Here is a 21,717-nt window from a genome sequence, read left to right as displayed (position 1 = left end):
CTCTCCAACAAGAGAAAACAGAGACAAAACTGGATTAGATAAACACTTCAGCAACCCACATACTACATTTGAATTCTAGTCAGAAACTTTGGGAGTGACTTCTCATCTATTTATATAAAACAGATGCCACATGAACTATATTTACTATGACTTTCTGCATGTATGGTAGCTTTCACAATTTGATTTCCTGAAGTTCAATAATGTTTAGCAACAGACAGAGCTTACAGATGGCAAACCTGAGACTGAAAAATTGTCAGAACAATGCTCAACTGCTAAATGCTAAGTTCCATCATGCCAGTGAGGAGAGCAGTAAATGTTCCATAATTACTTCCTTTTCAATGGTTCAAAAAATGTCCCTCTTCTAAGCTTGATAGGTAACTTCACCTCACTGGAAAAAGCAACTTCACTTAGTGAAAAGAATGCAAGGGAATGTTAAGAGTTGATATGTGTATCAATCCCCTTGACTTGGTCAAATGCACTCTTGCATGAAATTTGAAACTGTAACCCTTTTTCGTATCTTATCATAAAACTTTGGCTGCAACATGAAAACGGACAGCCATGGCAGGCCATCCTTCTCTTTCAAGGTACATTTATTCAAATTCACACCTCTCTTTCTTATCCAGGACACAATCAATCATGCAGCAGCTGGGAATTTAAAAAACAAAATTGTGACGTGCGATAAATTCTTGTAACTTGGCAACACTGAGTGTATATGGGTTGAAAGGCTTTGCTGACACATGAGAGTAGCCTCAGTGCTAGAAACAGTGCAGTTACGTTAGTGCAGCTCTCCACTCCACCTATTCATCCCATTGTGCTAAGATGGCTACATTATTCCACGTTCTGTTTTATGACATACTTAATATGGCATATGCTAGCTACCAACTCAATAAGCAAAATTTAAGGCACATTTTGTGTCTGTGCTTCGACTACAACTCCTTGGAACAGCAATTCTCCCTAAATGTCTGAAAAACATTTTGCACATTTTCATAACTAGTATTTTTGGCAGAAGGCAATCCTGTGAGATATTTCAATTCTTTGTATATTCTTCCTGACTATACAATTCTGTTATCCAATTTACTTTTGTCTAAGTTGAGAGAACGCACACCAAGATGCATCTAAGGGACACAGCAACAATAAAAAAATCATGGCCACATGAGAACAATGAACTGTAAGGTGATTAGCATTTTTAAAGTGCTATTGTTAAATACACAAAATGAAAGAGATGGCAAGCGATTCAAAAGCGAGTTGAATATGAAAGTAAGAGAGATAAATGGACTTAGTCTTCCTAAATTCATGATGAAAAAGAAAGACCGGTAGTACATTGTCTCTTCTTGTCATTAAATAAAGAAAATTGTAATCTGTACCCTAATCCTCTTACGTTCATCACATGACCACACAAAGACTGACACAATACATGTTCCAAAAAGATTAGCAGATGCTGTTATTTTTTACTCCAATACTGAAAATGAAGAGTTTTGATTTGATGATACTAATTTAGAGGACTTCCATGTCTCTTTACACCACTATGACATGGAGGGCCACAGGCCACCAAAATTTTTGTATTTCACCACAGAATAAGCAAATAACAGCTTCTTATACCACTGTTTCAATCACAACTTTTTCATTCTGGGTTCTCACCCTGTTCAGGCCTAAAAGCCCATTCCCACCTTGTAAAAGCATGGGTGTTGACTGCACAAACTCAATCTCATTTTTGTTACTTCCAAGCAATAATCAAAAAGAGTAACACCGTAAGATTTCCATAAAAAATTCAATTATTACAATAAATACCAAGTTCTGTGATGATCTAACCAATAACTTAAAAAAAACCCAACATTTTTTATTTAAAATGAGAAAGAGTGAAAACATACCATATTCTAAACCTTCGGCCTTTAAAATCTCAATTTGGTCAACCAGTTGCTGATTAGGTTCCATTAAATGTTAACACAGTATTACATTTAAATTACCCCGCCTAGACAATTAACAAAGACAAAGAACCACTCATCTCAGATCAGCCACATGGCCAATATTATTAAAATGCCCAAATTAGTCTTCTACTGTGTCCCACTTGGAGTGCAGCTTCTCAGCAGTCTGCCAGGAGCTGCTGTCCTTCATTGCCTGATAATGCCATCTGACAATGGCCTACAACACCTTTTATGATGAATTCAAGTGCTCTGAAGAAAGGGCTCACAAAAATGTGCATTTCTAGCAATCCTCAAGCAGACAATATGCCTTCAGCTCCTTTGGTTTTAATAATGTTCCCTTTGGAAAGTGAATCAGTTGAAGATTGTTCCAACAAAATAATAATAGTAAGTCATAGTCTAGACAAGGTATAAACCATTGCCTATACAGTTTGTGACAACGTCCTTGTTTTTCTTTCTTCCACACTTTTTTTCCAAAGACCATGCAGTGAAGGCAGTTTGATTTTATCCATATTCTTACTGTAAACATTAAGAAATATACCAAGGACAACCAGTAAGCCTGACCACACGTACCTAAAAGGGGAGGGAAAAGAGGGGAAAAAAAGTTACCATTAGCACTTTATCTGTAGCGATTACATAGTAATAGAATGCCCCTACATTAAGGAGAGAAGAGCTTAAGGAAAAAAAAAAACCCACAGATGAGTGGACTCTGAGAAAGAATTTGCTTGAATTTTTATTATGACTATCCTTCCACCTTTCCTTTTCCCATCCTGGCTGGAAAGCTTATTAAGGTGCATTTATAGTTAAATAACTAAACAGTAGCTGTTCTTTCTCACATGAATAAAGTAGTCCTGAGAGGTTTTAGTATGTTTTTCCTTCCTGTGGTTATGAGAGCTATACTCTCTATTACTGGTCCAAAATGTGTTCTAACTCAGTGCCTTATATTCATACTTCCCAATGTAAGCACATGTTTGTTTCAGCTCTCCATTATTTTAGGCCTCAAGACTTTCAGCTGGAGTAAATTCCATTTGGGCATTTGGCTGTAAGTTTTGTTCTTAAATGTCAAATAAATTTATACATAGCAATAAAATTGAATACTATTTTGTTTCAAACCAGAAGCAATTAGTATCAACGTAGCAACTTAGCTGCATTTTTTAGTGTAGGCTCTTCCTTGAAATTAAAAAAAGGGAAAAAACCCAAGCTCAAAAATCTTGCAATTTAATATATCACGATAACAGAAGCTTGCAGTTATTTAAAAGGGATAGCTAAGAACTCAAACCTGAGCTCATGAAAAGAGAAACAATACTGTAATGGAGAAACTACCCTCCTTTAGCCAAACCTTCCTCCACAGAAAAAGTATCCAAACAATTTATTAAGTATCATAAGCACTAGATATTATGTAAGATTTTTCTTAAAAAAAGAAAAAATGCCAACACATGGAATAGCTCGTCTTCCAGACCTTTAGAAAAATGGAAACTATTTTCTCTAGCATGATTAGCATCAACAAGCCAGTCAATATTTACAGCAGATGGCCAACATTTGTAGAAGATATGAAATGAAAAGCATTGAAGCCTGAATATGATCAATTGCTGTTGTTACATTTCCATGATCAAGAACGTAATTTTTTATAAAATATATAAAAGCCCATTTAAAACTATAAATACTTACTGGAATGTGAATGGCTTTGCAAAGAACAAAAAAGAAAGCACAATGGTCATTGCTTTTCTTCCTGTTGTTACTGCAGAGGAAAACAAATATTTACTTCTTTAAGAATTCAGTTACAGCAAAAGAACATAATATAGTCTTCAATATTAGTAGATAACTTCATTACATAATTAAGTGTCTGGCTAAAACAATGATCATCCTTGGTGCAAACACAGACTGCAGATGCCTCAGTGCAGTGCAAAATAGCGCTAGAACCATATGCTGTTTGAAACAAGTACACTGCGTCAGTAGTGTGAGTAACTTCACACTGATCAATTCACAATATCTGAAAGCAACAAAACAATCCTTGCAAGTAACTGATGGTATAAACTCATCTGTTAAAGCAGAAAGAAGTGGTATCACTATTTGGATACACCAAATCTCTCGCCATTTCCGCTTCACGCTATTATAGTTCAGTGGTGTTCTGGGCTTTATTTTTAAGTGGAATGGGATCAGCATCTCGTCATTCTTTTGAGGTTACTGAAAATTTACCTAACAGTGCAGAGAAATACAATTTTGGTTGGAAACCTAAGAGACCAAGGATGTCCAACTTCAAAGATTATGCATTAGGAAGTGTTCATCAAAACCATTAAGAGACCTTCTTCTACATTTGTTCTTATCACTAGAAAGAATCAAGGTAGTAAGAAGAGTCGAAAACACAATCCTGTCATGAAAATGGAAGTAAACTATCTGTTTGGGTTACTCTCAAATTAACCATGGCTCCAATACTTATTTGAACAATTTCAATGCTATCTGTTATGAGCAAGAATACAGTGTTGCTAGCAAATTGCGAACTGGGAAACCTATATAGTTTATCACTGAAACAAAATCAATAAATGAGTAAAAGTTATAGAAAATATTTAAAAAAAAGTAACAATGCAGTCAGGCGTACAAGTTTAGCTATGGAGGTTAAGGGCCTGAATTGTGTTATACGATAGTGCAGGCTTCTCACTTAAGACAGACCCCAGTACAATTGTCTGCACCTAAAGAAAACTATGTTTTTTATTAACAGAAAATATTTTGCTTAAAATGAAGCACTTTCTACTATACCGTACTGGAAAGCCTTACTTGTATAACTACATCCACATGAGTCCTACTGTAACATACTGACAAAAGGAAGCAATGACTACTGATGTATTTTCAGGCTGTTATGGCTAGTAAAGCATGTTTCGTTCTCCCCAACCCTCCCCCACAAACAAATATTTACTTAAAGCATGTTTTGTAGGGAAAGAAACAGCCTTCACCATTGCTTATCTGCCCCAGTCTCAGCTTTTTAGTAACAACTTTTTTACATTTTAAGACATGTATGTGCATCAAATAAAATGATTTTCTATTACATGAAAAATTAAAGGAGAATGAAAAAGAAAATTGAGTTTTAATTAGAAAACAGTTTACAGATGAATAATTTAAAAAATGGTTAAATTACTTCAGTTTTTCTAATTACGATTATTTCTGTTCTTTCAAATCAGTTATTAATTAAAATATTTATGTAACCATTTCCTTCTAAATTAAGTGCCTTTTCTTCTTTTTCCCAATTAAGTCTGATAATTTCTCATTCTGCTAATAGAAACACAATTTTCATTAAACTCTTTCACCCCACTCACCCCCAAGAAGGGGGAGGGTGGATGGGGCTGGGAGGGACAATAATGAATGTGGTGTTCTTCCAAGGCACAATAAACATTTTCACATTGCTACAGGCAAGACAGAAAGGGCTCAACTGTTAGGATTGTCAAGGTCAGGCATAAGAAAACCCGGGAAAGGTTTGCCCTTCCACAGCATTTTTAAACATTTTTTAGCACAGTAAGACTTTTTTTTTTTTTAAAAAAAAGCTATTTTAATAGATGAACTGACCCTCTCACCTGGGCCAATTTCCAGTCAGGAGTACTGAACTGTGTTAAAAACAAACATGAAACAGAAGTGCTGCAGAGGAAATAATTAATAGGAAAGCATAGCATGCAATCCTCAGGTCAGAAAACAACTGTCCATAGTTTCCTCTCCACTACTGCGAATGAAGTAGAGAATCACCTGACAGAAACCAGCTTTTAGGGGTAGAGGGAAGAGAGGAAAGAAGCTCCATGGCATCTTGCTACACCTTCCCTCCCCAGGCTCTTGTGACTAATGCTTGTAGTTTTAAGAAAAGGTAACCTGAGGAAGGAATGAGCCCGGTGTAACCGTTCTTGAAAGACTACTCTTAACAACTATGGAAATGATAGAAGCAGCTAAATAGGCAATGACTGATTTTTGAAAAATATACTCTAGTTACATTTTAAGTTTAGAAGCAACTATTTTCTACAGACAAATAATTTTACATTCTATAGCAGTTGCATATAGTGAAGAGTAATAATTTTAGGGACAGCCTGAAAACAGGTGTACAGGAAGATGATGAAAAATAATCAAGTGTTGTTAGATACATTAAAAATGTCAGTATTACAATGAACTACTTGTTAAAACGAACAGCGGGGTCATTTCCCCTTATTCCAACAGTTGAAGATACTCTGATATGTAAACACTTTAGTCACTCGACTGTTTTACAAACTCATAATAATACAGGTTAAAAGCATTTACTAGTAACACAGTTATGTCACTGGCTGTAGCTAGCTTTGTCACACTCAGGTAATGCTACATACTAAAATATGTCACAGCCTCACAAATATAGATGCAAGCCACAATAAACTAGCACAAATAATTTCTAAGCCACCATTTCTATCACATCTGTCTTACTAGTGATTCCTTTGATTTAATCATATTCTATACTGCTTCTTCCATTAAGGATCTCAGGCAGGCAAAGTATCAATAGGCTCTGAACACACTTCTTGCTCTGAAGCCATACAGTTGTCCTTCCACACAGAACATGTTTAGTTTTAATACTTTTCACTGTTTCCAAGGCACACATCAGCCAATCCATTACTAAAGCCAAGCACAAATAGATGACAGTCTCAGCACAGTGCTGAGACTCATTATGCTCAGTGGCTTCCTCATTCACAGACAGCCAATCTCACCTAGTAGGATTTCAATCCCTCCACATGATTATTCCAGATGACTGATTACTCAACATGAAGACTATATCCAGTTGCATACGGGATAAGAGTCAAGTCTGAATATCTATAAAGGTTGAAAATCTGTAACGTTTGTGACTGCCTCTTGCTTCACGTCCTCCTTCTCCTCATCAGTCTGGATACGTATCTGGAGCATGTCAGCGCAGATAGGTCTGATTTGCATTTACTGCTAGCAGATTACTATATTATTAGGTGAGAACACCACACCACAGAAACTTTTTATTTGTGCGTGAACTATCACAGGAGCAGACAGGATGGCATTTGGTGACTTTCTTAGCCTGGAGAGGATTCCAGTAACTTTTGACATACATTAGGGACTTATATTGTTCCACATTCACGTGCGGCTAGCAGACACATCAGTGAGTGGCCCAAGTCTTTTCAACATATTACTGATCAGAGTTCTTCACACTTGTTTCCTCTGACATGGCTGATACAGTCATATGCTGTACTAAGCATTTAACAGAAAGCATGACTGCTTCCATTTTTTGTCGGACAATTACATCAGAAGTCTAGAAGAGGAACTGAAAGACCAGACAGAGTCTGCTTCTGCCATTAACAATAGGCTTCTACCTGCCCCGTGAATACACAAGTTGCAATTTAGAGATAACCCAGCAGCTGTTACACAGCCCACCAGAAGTTTGTTTAGTTCAAATCCTCACTTCCAAAACTAATACACACCCTTTATTCCCTTCAGTTTAATAAAAAGAACTGAAGAGACCATCACAAAAGTCAGAATTTCTTCCACTTGAGTTTATTCTGAACTGAGACTGAAGTGTACATTTAACATTGTTACAGCAGCATTCCACTGAGAGTATATGGATATTCAGAAGCTTCAGGGGAGTTCTTCATAGTTTTTCTAGCAACACCATTTGTTGGAAATCTCTAGAAATTCTGTGCTTACAGACTATGACACTACCTACACTATGCCTTACTGGAATATCCTTACTTTTCCTTCCATGTTTCAAATAATACATGTTTTTTCCTTACGCCATGCTATACATTGCCATTGCAATTCCTCTGTTTAGAACAGTGCTGTTTCTGCAGTAACACATAGCACAGGCTATACGCACAAGATTACTTAACAGGCTCTTCAAAGTTGAAACTGTGGCACAGAAAGGACCAGGAAGCTCTCAAACATGTACTACCAGAGAAGATCCACGCTACCCAAATCACAATCAGTCAGCAAAAGAACAGGAAAAAAAGCCAGACTGAGAACAATTTTCAAAAGCTCTGTCCTAAATAATAGAATAGGATTCCTTCATGTTTTTATACCAAAAAGCAGTAAAGATATCATTTGTTCATACCTGTTACAGCCAGAAGGGCACCGAAGATTTTAATCAACGCTAGAACAAAGGATATTCCAAAATACCCAGTCAGGGAGAAAAGGAATGCATAACCGTAAGTCTGAACTGGATGCTGCAACACAACAAAAAAAAAAAAGCCTGTTAGGAAAATGTAAAACAAACCCTGAGGTATTGCAAAATGACATAAAACTACAGACTTTAATCAACTGCTTGAGCAATAGTAAGCTGTTCAACAATGCATGCATGCAAAGATCCTTATTTAATTTTAGTTAAATAATGGAAAAATAATAATGAAATTATAAGCTCCTAAGTCTGGTCCTGTGATTTTTGTTTTTTAAAACATTACCCTATCTTATACATCAAAGACTAACAACTTGCTTAATGTATAAATTATACAAATCAACCAGTTTACATGATGAAAATACAACTTCAGAGAAGCACTGAGATTTTCTAAACCATACAGAGCAATGCTTTCCAATGAGGTTGTTCACAGAAAAAAGGAAATTTTTACACCTACCTTTGAGCAAAATGTTACTGCAGGGCTTAATCCACTAGTGCATGTTAATCCAAACAAAATATACACAAAACCTATTGAATAGGAATACAAAACCTAGAATAGTTTAAGAGAAAATAATTACCAGGTGATACTATACAAAAGGACAAAATTAAATGCTTTCAAATGTTTGGCCCTATTAATACCTTCAACTTCTCAGAGTTGAATTTGCAGTGTTTGAAGATATTTTTACTAGGATTTCTGTAATAGCTGATGTACAGTGAAAAGTGAATAATCAGTGTTAGTGACATTCTTCCTACCCACAGCTACACAGAAAAAATTTTGTAAGCTAGCCAGTTAATAATATCCTGAGGTCAATGTTGACTGTGGTAAATCCTTCAAATTCAGGATTTCATAGCCTAAATAAAACTGCACACAACTATGTAATTAAATAGTTTGAATAATATATTAAACGTATTTCATTTTCTGCTACTTATCCTGCACAGCAAAGATCCATATTACATTAAATGTGCAAAGGGTAGCCTGTAATCACTATGAACTGCCAGAAGAAGTGTCACATAAGTTTCATCTGTGTCACTTCAGTTCACATACGTGGCGCACCTGCATTATGGTTATAGGATACAAGACTTTCATATAGGACCAGCTCTGGCCTAGTTCAGTACTCAGAATAGACTATACTCAGCAAACAGGTAAGCTCTTCATTTTGTCTGTACCCTTATTTAACTCATTGCTTCATACAAAAGCAACAAAAGAATCTTCGTCCTATCTTTTCCCATGTAGAGGCAACAATAGAAGCTGGAACTGCCTATCCATATACCCTCCCGTGCAGTGGGAGGCATTCAGCTGTCTGGGCAACATTTAGTGACCTTTTCTTGTGAAAAAGGGAGACAGTGAACAGAACTATTCTACACATTACCAGTGAGAACATGCTGACTTACTACACTTCCAAAACTCGGTGTCAATTACAGGCTTACTTCTTTTGACACAGCTTTCATCAATTGTTTTCTTATTATACTACCTCAATTATTTGGAAAAATAAAGCTATTAACAATTAGTAACAATGCCATGAGACAACAGAACACCTACAACTGCTCTACAATAAAGGAGGATGAATATATATTTCAAGAGCAGAACTGCTTTCAACCTCTTAAAAAACAATGACCTGATCTTCAGAGCTCTTATTTTACAGTGTTTATACACAAAAAAGTTAGTCTCTAGTTCTTCATTTGCCTCTGCATCCAGCTTTTCTCCCAAACTACCCAAAGACCTCACTTTTCACAACCAGGAATGAGCTCCACATTGCTAGTTCCTTGTTAGGCAGTGTGACATAAGTCACTTCCTTAGAATCACACACAAGGCAAAGTCAGGTATAAATTTTCAGAGCAGTGGTTACTATTTCAGCCGCCAGACACGTTTTCTCTTTCCGTAACTGTTTAATCCAGGGCAAGTTCCAAATTCAGCAACAAAACAGAGATCCTGTGGATGACAGGTTCCTTTACTACTCAATTTTATTTCCAGATCACTGTCCATTAAACGTGATCACCGATTCAGAAGACCTCTTAAATTTTCACCCATGGTGTCAGGTCTAGAAAAATTATTTCTGAAATTCTGGTTGTACTTCTGCACTGAATTCTCTAAACAAAATCCTGGAGTTTAATCTCTAGGCCTCAAACAAACAAAACCTTTATATCCTCAATCACTACACTGATTGTCTACAAGTAGTATGAGTATACGATATGAAGACCAACATTTGTCAGACTAATGCAGAATAAAAAGCAAAGTTCTGGAGATAAAAGGAGCATTGCGGGTAAGGCACTGTCAGATGACTGTTGGGAATATGCAAAGTGGGAAGAAAACAGTTACAGATTGTACTTTGTTTTGGATTTCAGAGATTCCAGCCATAGAAGGCTGTGCTGCGTCAGGTGAGGTCCATCTAGCTAGGATCTCTGCCTCTGGCAGCAGTCAACTGTGAATACTAAGAAAAAATACAAAAATAAAAAACAAGAATACAGTGACACTTTTCAGATATATTCTTCCACTTTCCAGAAACTTGCAGTTCAAACTTCTTGAGCCAACCTAAATCACTTTCAGCCATAAATGAAGCTTCTGTCTAACTAATTCTCTCTCCATTTATGAAGCTATTTTCATAAATGAGAAACTAGATTTTCTAGTTAAATGTCAAATACATGCCAAATATGCAAATTAAATTTCAATAATTTTCTACTTGTGGCATATTCAAATAATGTCTCTTATAATAAAAGATTTTCCTGTATTTACTTGATTTTAGAGAAGATGCCAAATTCAAACACAAGTTTTGTCTAAAAAGAAAAAAAAAAGTCAGACCATATGAACAGATAATCCGCATTCCAAATATGTACATAAAAAATACTGAGCAAGACTTTTTAAAAGTCATGTATTTCACTGAATCAGGAACACACATATTCACCCCTTCCGAAAGTCAGTTTTACTGATTTCAAAACCTTAAAAAAAGGCTGCCTCTCAAATGCTAGCACACTCTAGAGTTGGAAGTCTAGCAAAGTAAGAAAAGCAACGTGTTCCATGGAACACATGCTTATCTATACCAGAAGAACAGTATATATTTTTCAGAGATTAAGTGCATGATCATACAGAAAACACTCCATTGATTTCAGGCCTGCAGGGTAGACAAAGAAATTGTTGCTAGAAATAAGTGGTTTTGTAGCTGCAATATACATTTGAAGTTGCACACAGAAAGCAGCACCTCTGAAAGGTTAAAAAATGAAACAAACAAAAAAACACCAAAAGTCCCCAAACAAACAAACAGAAAACCCCACGAACAGTACACCAAGAGCCCTTCTTTACATATGCAAGAGAAAAGCAGATTAAGTTTCATGTTTTGTCATTGTATGCCTTGTCTATGATAGAACGTGTACTTTTAGAATTGCAAATCTGGTATTTACCATTTCTGAATTAGAACCATTGTGCAACTTCATAGCTTTTTCCTGTACATTTCCTATAACTGCATCTGCGCAGAGGGCAAGGGATATTAGGACCACACCTAATATAAGAAAAAAACAAACAAAAAAAAACCTGTTCAGAATATTTATCAGCAAAGCAGAGTAGTAACGAAAACCACTCTGTACTTACCCTGAAAAAAATAAAAAATCTTAGGAATAGAAAAACAACAATAAAAAAAAATCTCTGTATCATATTCTAAATGTCAGCAAAACTATTTCATTACACTAGTATAAAGCAGTGTCCACCCCCACTCCCTCCACCAGTTAAGCCCCGAGCACTGTGTGTCTCTCAGCTTGATAGGAACATCTAGACATTGCTATAAAGAAACTAGCCGTAGTTTTTCTAGTAACAAGAGTGAAAGAATGTCAATTGCATTTATTTAGGTATTTTTAATGAAGATAAATAACCAGAGAACATTCTTTTTTGAGTAGTTAATCCTAGATTATTTTTCCTGACAAAGGCAAACAGAAACCTTAGATACAATGATAAAGCAAGTGCAAGAGGATTCACAGTGGAAATCTTTCATTGTTGAAATATTAACTTTCAAAAACTATACTTCAGGTACAAATCCCACAGTTTGTCACCATATTTGTTCACAACAAAGTCACTACACAGTCAATAATGTAATCAGCTTTCCAATAACAAAAATTAATAACTCTTTATCCATGCCAGTCACAATTCATTTCCCAACCTCCAAACTTCAATTATTTCATGACTGTAGCAACTGTTGTATTTAATGTTGCAAGAGTTAGAAATTAATGATGCACACAGGTTGAAATACCACTTTTCCTATGTATACAACATTACAGAAGATATCAGTCATCAAAATCGTATTTACTGTCAGCTTTAGTCTTGGTTCCTTAAAACGTGTCAGGGAAGAATAAGGAGTGGATGACCAGAAACAAGCAGTGTTCTGTTTTCTTAATGTTATGTTCTTACTATCAGAGGTCTCAAAATAGGCATTCTGATGGACCAGATGGAGTATAAGCTCCTGACGGAGAAAAAAAATCCCAGCTCCTAGGATTTTGAGAATTGAAAGATTTAACATTTTTAAGACCAACAAAGTTTAAGGTGGCATCTCCTTGGTCAACTTCTGGATATATGGGAACTTCCAAACTAGCATTTTTAGTTTGGGAACCATTTCCTTTCCCAGGCTACACTAATGCAACTGAAAAAACAGACAAAGACTCTTCATTATTCAAAGTTACCAGCATTGGAAAAGGTGTGAGTCAATAGAAATGACATGGTAACCTGAATAATATTGGTTATGCTAAAGACCACAGTATAGAAATATTAACTCCATGGATTCAGCTCTGATCCAACGGTATAATAATACCTCCAGTTAGCAATAGCCTTACTGCAGATCACTTCTGTAAAATGACTGAGTATGTCTTAATCTGTGTTCTCTATCATGCTGGTTCCAGCAGCGCTTAATGGCCCAGGCACATCACTGGACAAATACATGGGCTCAGGACTGGATTGAGATGAAAAGGTTATCTGGAATCTCAAGTGCAAGTGAGCATGGAAAGGAGAAATGTAGGGACAAGACACATGTTAGTATTACATACATGCACAGTTTGTAGTATGACGAGAATTGTTCCATTCATTGTGATAGCACTGCACCTGCCAAGCAGCAGCAGCAAAACCATCAACAAGACTGGTAACGTTATGTAGTATGTAAAGCACGAGTGAAAATGATTGGAAAAACAGGTCCTAAATTAGTTCTGAAAGAAATTAAACATGGAGGTCTTGCACCAACAGACTTGATTGAAACACTACATTGTATTTTACCCTATTAATGTGATGCGTGAAGTGATTAAAATATTAACACTGCTTATACATTTATAAGCTATTGGATATTTACGTAAGTTCCTCAAAAATACATTCTCACACTTGCAATCCCCACCATGCAAATGTATTAAACTAGTAAGTTGTTTGGAGTTTTCCTGCCCCTTAAGACCTCTTTAATACTCCACATTTTAGAAGCCTGCCATACATAAGATTAGAAGACACAGGAGAGGTAGCTAACCAAGTAATATCATCTTAACAACAGTGAAGCTAAGGATAAAACACCTCAGTGTGCAAAAGACTAAACTGCACTTGTACAGTCTAGGGCGGAGGGATCTTCATGCAATTGGTACTTTTACTGTGCCTTCACTGCAAATAGTTAATTTCCACTTAGACCTGCAATGCCAGAACAGTGGAAGTTCCCATAGCACCAAGACTGTCTCCTTCCGCACACCCTTCTCTTCTGGTTTCTCTTTTGGAAGTCTTGTATCTATTAATCACAGTGATTTATAGTATCTACCACTACCTCTCCAATTTGATAATGCTAGGAGATGCTTTGAGCTCTTAGCACCAACCGCATCTTGAAAAGAATACCTCTTCTTTAGTTACAAATATGTACCTGTTCTGGCAGTAGAGAGTTTCTGTTTTCTTGGCTGACCTCTTTCATGTGTAAACAAAATCTGTGTAGATTCCTTTTTTGGCCCAGCAATACTGAGATTAGATTTCAATAGTAGGGAAAAAAAAAAACGAAAAAAACCACCCAAGGACTTGTAAAATTCTTCATCCAAATAATATTTTATGTCTGCTCATGTTCCATTTTTAGTATCTGCATCAGACAACAAAGATTATGTGTTTTGTTTAACCTCACAGCACAGTTTTGCTCTCTTGGAACTGTGAAACGTAAACAGCTTGTTCTTAACAAGTTAGTAGAAGTTCTATGAAATCATGCTAGAATCATAATAGTTTGCATCAAAACAGCTCTACATAAATGTGCATAAATCACTGAAACGAACTCAGGAATTTAGGGGGCAGTAAGTAGGCAGTAATATAAAACTGCAACTTTAACAGTAATTCAATTTGCTGTTTATGTTCTTGAAAGTTTTAATATCCTTAAATACGTAGTTATTTCTTTGAAGATACTCTATGAAGATACATAATTAAATTCTGCCTCTTGGTTTCAGTTCTTATTCTGTGATTTACATCAAGAAAAGTGTAATTATTTAAAAGAATATGCCATTTTGCAGAGTGAGCAAAGTTTCCAGTAATTCTTATCACTGGTTTTACACTTCGGCAGCTACGTATTTCTGTAATACCAAAAATCAGTACACTTCTTGAAGGAAGGAACCACCTATCTCCGTAATTCATGCAAGAAAAGGAAAAACTCCACCTTTCCCATTATGAAAAGTTTCTTCTGGTTAAATTAAGTGACATGGGAATAAAACAAAACAGGCAAGAGGGAATAGAGAAATACAGAAAGAACCTTATCAGAAGGTGAGCAGGAGAATATTAAATCACCTTCCTAAGTGGAGATCCAGACTTTTGAATTCTAGTTCTCTATTCTATTTTCACAGAACTAACTTCCTCCAAATGGTCGTGCTCTAAGCTTCAATATATACAGACATGTTTGAAGTGTTCAAAATAAATTAATAATGAAAGACAACCGTGTCTATTCTCTGAAGACATTTAAAGTTTTTTTATCTTGTTTTGCAGATCTTTGAAGGCGTCAGGACTTCGCTACATTTGCTGCACTTTACCCAATCCTATTCAGTTGAAGAATCAACTTTCCGAATCTTTTCAGAATTAAGTCATAGCACATATTTAAAACAATTAAAATTTTACAAAATGAATATATTAACATGTGAATGCACTTAAGAGGCTATAGTCAAAAACAGCTGTAATGGTAACACGTATCTATACATCAGAAACACTAGAATATAATGACATGCATACTCAAAATATATTTTTTGCAAGTAGCCACCCAGTTACACCACACATAAACACATTAAATGCACAGCAGGTTATATAATTCACAGATTTTCGTAATTCCTTCCACTACCAGTAGCACTAAAATTACATTAAGAGGCATGAGAATTAATTTATGAGCAAGGCAAAAGACACATACAGTTTAGACAACATCACAAATTGATCATGACTAACATGAGATTAAATAATATTTTGTGAGGACAAAAAGTCTTTTCCTTAAAACTGAGAATTTGTTACTATTGTTAGGAACAAACCTTCTAAATCAGTGCCTCCACTAATAAGAAATGAAGGTTTCACACTGAATGTCTGTCGTAACAGTTGTTGTAACTCATCTCAGAATTTCAAAAGAAGAATACAATAAAAGTTGAATATTCAAAAGTTTTCAAGGTTCAGTATTAATCCAAACACTGGCCAAGTAGATAACATGGATTTTACAAATAACCAATTTGCCCTTGTCATTTGAGAAAGAAATCCAACTAAGTTTTTAAACCCAAGCAGGTTAAAATCTTTTCTTTGCTTCTGATTTTACACAGTATAGAAAAGTTAGAACATGGGCACTCCAACTAAGAACTACAGCAAATCTGAGTGAGACCGTCAATTAATATGAAGTAAATGGTTCTGAAATGGAAAAAGACTTCAAGATTTAACTACTAAAGACAACTAATCTTTTGAAGTTTTAAAATGGTCAAACTGAATTTTATCATATTTATTTTAACATATTCACTGGGAAGTAAGTATTTCTTGAGAACAAGCACAGGACATTTTGACCTAAAGGGTGGAATATCCAGAAATTTTAAGAACTTAAAAACAAACACTTACAATAAAGGCCTCTTCTGCCACAGATACAGTTCTGCTAGTGTAAAGCTACAATGAACCCTGCATTGTCCGTATGATACCTGAAGGCACTCCACCAAGCACTCTCAGAACTTCTATGGAACGCTCATTGTGGGAAAAACCAAGCATTTCATTAAACTCTAAAATATATCTTTACCTGTCAAGTTGAAGTTTGGTGCAACTGTGCTGTCAGCTAAAGTAAACCATATTAATCCAAGACTCATACATAGGGCAGCAGACACATCTGCAATATTGTAACGTTTTCCTACAAAAGCAATACAAATAACATGAATGGACAGTTAACACTCTCAGAATTTCATGTTTATCCTGTTTAGCAGACTAGAAGGCAAAGGAAAAACTGTTCCAACGTCACTCCTTTACTTAAGCATAGGACTTAAGGCTCTGGCCTTTCATGACTGGAATGAGTTTCTTCTACAACAGCAGTTCCTAACACGGAGGAGGACCTTAGCAGATACTATCTGTTTCTTGTGGTCAGTTTTAGTTTTACCCCTAATGACATAACACACATCCTCGCTGACAAAGCACCATCTCAGCAACTTCAAGGCAGCTTAGATGTTCTCTTGAGATTTTTCCCTCATGCAAGACATTTTGGCTGCCTTTATTTGGAATGACTTCTCTGTAATCAAACATTAACAGATGATTTGGGTACTTTTAGAACCCTACATCGTCCCTTAGTTTGGGAGAGATGGTATGTGGAAGGGGGTGGAGAAAGAAATAGAGTGGGGAAATGAAAAGGCAGCAGTTAGTATATCTCGTTCGAAATAACATACTCCTTTCACAGAAGTTGTATGTTCAGTATAAGCTTCCAAGGGAAGTTTTTTGAACTGAAAATTTTAACTGAAAATTTTTTAGAATAATAATAAAAAAATAAAATCACAGCTTCTGAGAATACAATACTACTACAACGCAATATAGTTTCACAAAGCTTTAAGGGAATACTAGTCTCCCTGCGTTAAAACAATGTGAAATGACTCCAAATAAAAGGTAAATACTGCGTGCGCACGTGCATATGTAAACTTGTAACCTCCTCTGAAAGTTCAGCTTTGTACTGCAACTAGAAGGCCAGAATTAACTACAGAAACAGAAATATATCATTCTAGATACCGTTCCATAACACTTGCCCATGCAGAGCTTTACTGATTTAATGAAGCCTTGTGTATTGAACAAATAGCAACTTCTGTAATACACCTAAGTCTTCTAAATCAAAAATACTGAAGTACGTTTACTCGCGTAACTATAGTCTTTATCTGTTGTTCTCCAAATTTGTTTTTCTGTTCTTGCAATATGAACTATGACTTTAGGACTAGCCAAAGACATGCAAAGTCAGGTGTATTTCTGATTAAACCTTTGTTTAATCACAATTTAGGAATTTTAATCAGGAATTTAGGAATCAAGCTTTTCAAACAAGAAGAGTAGGGGATTTCTTCACAAATCATGGCTGGATTTTTTTTTTCCCCACTTCAAGTTTTCCATTTCGGTATTGAAAATATTTCATTTATGAAGTGATTTGCTTTAGAAAACGAAGTTACATTACTTAAAAATTAAGAAAGCCTACAGAAAAATGAAGTTTTGCGAGTGACGTGTACAACTTCTTTTCCCCCGCATTTTCTGTTCATCTAATTGTATTTCTATATTTTCTGAGAAGATGCTTTAGAAATTCACGTTTTTCCTCCTACAGAAAAAATGCTACCTGTCCCTCTCTATCCAAAAGCCTCAGTGGAATTTAACAAAGTACAGGATTCCATACATGACTGCCTTTCCCAAGAAACAACAAAAAAATCATCTAATAGCAAGACTAACACTTACCTTGTATAAAAACCCCTCCTATCATAACTGGAATCAGCTTACAGCACTTGAAGATGACTTGAGTAGGGTAATTCAGATATCCTAAAGAGGTATTTGACAAACCCATAGTTCCCACTGTTAAAAACGCTATTATCATGTAGGTTTTGCCAGGAATTCTACAAAATATAAACATACGAATCTTGGTATTACAAACACACCTAAAGGAGATTTAGCTTGGAAAATTTAGATAAAGGAATAGGTTTGTAATACAACTTGACCATCTTTCTCACTGAATTTCATTCCATAATAGAAATTTAAAAACGTGCATAAATTATTTCAAATTTCATTTCTTTCAATTACTGCTAATAAACAGTGTTCAAATACAAGACAATAAAAACTTCATGGCTCATGAAGTATTCAAGCAGTAATTCTTTAACCTCCTTCTGAGAAGGTATATTATTTACAGAAGAATCAAGATGAAGGCTTCAGGTTATTTGTCAAAGGAAACACAGAAGGTGGGTATACCAAGATATCCTGAATCTTGGCCCTGTCATGGTCACCGTCAATTTTTTGGTGAAGTTTTCACATGAACATTGACATTTTTAGAATGAAGACAGTTGAAAAAAGTACCATTGTTTTATAAAACTCAACAGAACTAAGAGACAAGTGATTCAGATATCATGAACGGAGGGTCTCCTTGAACATTTTCAGATGTATTGTTTGCAATTTGACGAAATTATCACCTCACAACAGATGATCCAACAGTAATTTTTACCAATCGCTGTGCTTGCTTTGTGATTTTTTTACAGTTATCATTGTGCATATGTTCAGCTATTTTTTATGCATGCTCAGAGCCACATTAAGCATCATAAGGAGATGTCTTGCTGTAACCCTGTCTTATCCACAACTCATTATGTGATGTAGTCATACTCTGAGGCGTGCAAGACAAATTTAAAATTTAAGAAAATTCAGCATAAAAATTAGGAAATAGATTCTTTAATGTCTACAAGAAGATGCCTAGGTTATAGAAAATAAAATGTAAAATATATTAAGATCTACATTCCCAACACAACTTACTTACAGGGTCATGCTCTGTAAACATTAGCAAATATTTGGTAATCAAAACCTAAATACTAGTTACAGAACACCAAAGAGGTATCTATTATCTGATGCATCTCAAAAAGTCAGATAACTTGAAATATAAGCTGTCAGTGTTTCAAATAAAAATAATAAATTTCTCAAAGTTACGTTGTTTGGCTATAAAGGAATTGTTACCTAAAATCAGTATATGCAAAATGAGCTAAGGTTGACTACAGGTAAGGGAAACTAGTTATGCTCAACTAGGATATAATGCTTTAAAGCAATTTTAGAATTCATGTACACCATGACAGCCTCTATCCAAGCTTCCAAAGGGCCTCAACACAGTTTGCAGAGGCTGTAGTTGGGCAGGAAGCCATAGAATGGCCACACTGAGTCAGATCAAACTCTCCCATACCCATAGGATTCAAGACAGCAAGAATCTCCTTGGTCAACTGCAGTGAAAACACAGAATAATTTTGTGGCAGGGTATTATAAGTGCTACCTTAAATGAAAAATGCAAAACCTAAGCACATCCTTTGAAGCAAACCTACACAGCCACACAGCAAACAGAGAGCAGACCCCTGACACTCTCCAAGATGCACAGCATGTCAGAGGAGTCTCTTGGTGAGGAGGTGCCAAGGTTTGAGGAAAAAGTATTCAGTGAGAGATGGTTTCAAGTGCTGTGAAGTGCAGTTGGCCCTATTCTAGATGTAATAATCCCAAGCAACACATACATGAGTCAGTCTGTATCAGCTACCTTAAGGACAGGATATGCTCTGTAAGTGGGATAAAGTGATAGTAGAGTCAACAAGACTACTTACAGTTCTGCAATCTAAGCGGGTGCTTATAAAGCATTTTCTAACATTGTCCAGTAAATTCACATTATTTTAACTATGGAACTGCTACCAATGCCTCACAGTATTCACATTCAAACAACAGAAGTTAAATTTACCATAAATATCAAACGTTTCTAATTTGACGGACAGTGGGTAAAACGCTTGGAAAAACACATACCTTCTCCTTTTGTCCTGAATCAACTGCAATTCCATTAGTCCAAAAATGGAATAAAAGCCAAATTGCACTAAAGTGAGGTACCAACCAAAAGGTTTAAAACCTTCCACCGAAAATATCAATTCCTATAAAAACAAAAACCCACCAAGGTCACATACATACATCAAAATATTAAATCAAAACAAAGTCAACAGATTTTTTTTTTTTCTTTGCAGCTCATGGTTATTAACTAGAATTTACCTGCCATATGTAACTTGCAAAGTATTGAAGAAGACAATTTAGGTTCTCCAAAATGCATTGAGAAGATTTTACTCCCCTATTCTTCAGGAGAATACATTTGATCCATTAATATTTATCTCAAATTATAGATGGTTTCCTGTCTGCTTTTCAGTTGGTTTTCAGTTCATTTCCTTCAGTAGACTGTTTTTATCCAGAATTTTTAAACAGCTCACAATAAATTAAATACAAACTTTCGCTAACAGACATATTTACTGGTAGTTTTCATCTCTTAGGAATGCGCACCTAATATTTTGAGTACCTACATTAAATAGCACTTGTGAGCTTATAAATTTGCAGGCTGTAGGAACATTTAAAACCAGAGCAATTTGTTATTGAAAAATACATGCACTGCATAAGGAATTATGTAGATGTGTCAGTTATAGAAACAAAAGGCTACCTAATATTTTCCTTTTTGAGATTCTGCTTTCAATTACCGATAACTTCGTATAACTCTTTGGAAGTAACTTTAACAAACTTAGCTGTTTCTGCATTGGAAACATGGTGATTTTTAATTATCAACTTTTTAAATCACTGCTTTATTGAGAAGACTCACTGAATTTAAAAAAAATTAAAAAAAGGAATAGAAATGTAGCTGCTCAAGATAAGAGAGAAAAGGTTAGCAGAAGGAGAAATGTTTAACTAAAATGGCATAAGCACTATGCTTCTGCTTAACAAACAACCACAGTACATGTTTCAGCTCTGTCCTGAAGGGTGAGCAGAGAGAACAACAGACTACTATTACTGTACGGCACTCACGGAACTCAAGGAGAGCTAAAGGTTTCAACACCAGTGAAGGTTCACATGTCAGCCTGTACGGTTCTACAATTTGTTTTCAGAAGACTATGAAATCACATTTAAAAAATACACATTCAAAACAATATTGAAAGGTGTATCTTGCATGCAGAAGTAAAAGATCAAGTTACGAAAGTCCAACTGAATCAAACGTTGTAGGCATGAGAACTATAATGGAATCTTCCATTATATAATTACTTACTGCTCTTGAATTCTGAAAGCTTGATTTTGCAATCAATATCTATTTTAAACATCTATACATATTAAAATACGTATTATTATGTGTTAAAACACATTATATTATTATGCCATTGAAAAAGAAAAGGGGTAGGAGGAATTGGCCTAAGACCCAGGTTCATAGCATTTACCTGTAAATATCCATAGATTAGATAAAACATAAAAACTCCAGAAACACAGATGAAAAATTGAGTAGGTTTGTTAAATTTGCTGAGATTCATGCCAAGAACTACAACATCATCTACTGATTTGATATGAGGAGACATAGTTTGAGATTTGGAAGGTACACTGATGGAAATGTATTTTCTTGATGAAGTGAATTTCAGATCCATGATTCCTAGTTCGCTGCATTCGGTGCTATTGTTATCTTCCTTCTGCTCTTCTCTTTCTGTGCGTCCTCTGTCTGAAACCTG

The 21,717-nt window shown here is 35.5% G+C and overlaps 1 protein-coding gene across 2 annotated transcripts; it reads right to left on the bottom strand.

Annotated features, from left to right (window-relative positions):
• Positions 1 to 1,888: 1,888 nt before the first annotated feature.
• On the bottom strand, positions 1,889 to 21,651 carry SLC35B3 (solute carrier family 35 member B3). 2 transcript variants are annotated; one of them, XM_009815378.2, is made up of 9 exons: positions 21,436 to 21,651; positions 20,000 to 20,121; positions 17,927 to 18,081; positions 16,257 to 16,364; positions 11,437 to 11,534; positions 8,501 to 8,593; positions 7,984 to 8,095; positions 3,588 to 3,657; positions 1,889 to 2,492 (listed from the first exon to the last, which is right to left on the bottom strand). In XM_009815378.2, the coding sequence occupies exons 1-9, from the start codon at positions 21,634 to 21,636 to the stop codon at positions 2,342 to 2,344; spliced, it is 1,110 nt and encodes a 369-aa protein (XP_009813680.1). In that variant the 5' UTR covers positions 21,637 to 21,651; the 3' UTR covers positions 1,889 to 2,341. The 2 variants fall into 2 exon arrangements, with proteins under 2 accessions (XP_009813680.1, XP_059671401.1); XM_059815418.1 differs by lacking the exon at positions 8,501 to 8,593 and having other exon boundaries at positions 21,436 to 21,636.
• Positions 21,652 to 21,717: the final 66 nt, after the last annotated feature.

The sequence above is a fragment of the Gavia stellata genome, chromosome 3 (assembly GCF_030936135.1).
Source record: "Gavia stellata isolate bGavSte3 chromosome 3, bGavSte3.hap2, whole genome shotgun sequence".
NCBI classification, from domain to species: domain Eukaryota; kingdom Metazoa; phylum Chordata; class Aves; order Gaviiformes; family Gaviidae; genus Gavia; species Gavia stellata.
Note: the sequence above shows the minus strand (reverse complement) of the source record. Positions and strands in the feature narration are given on the sequence as shown.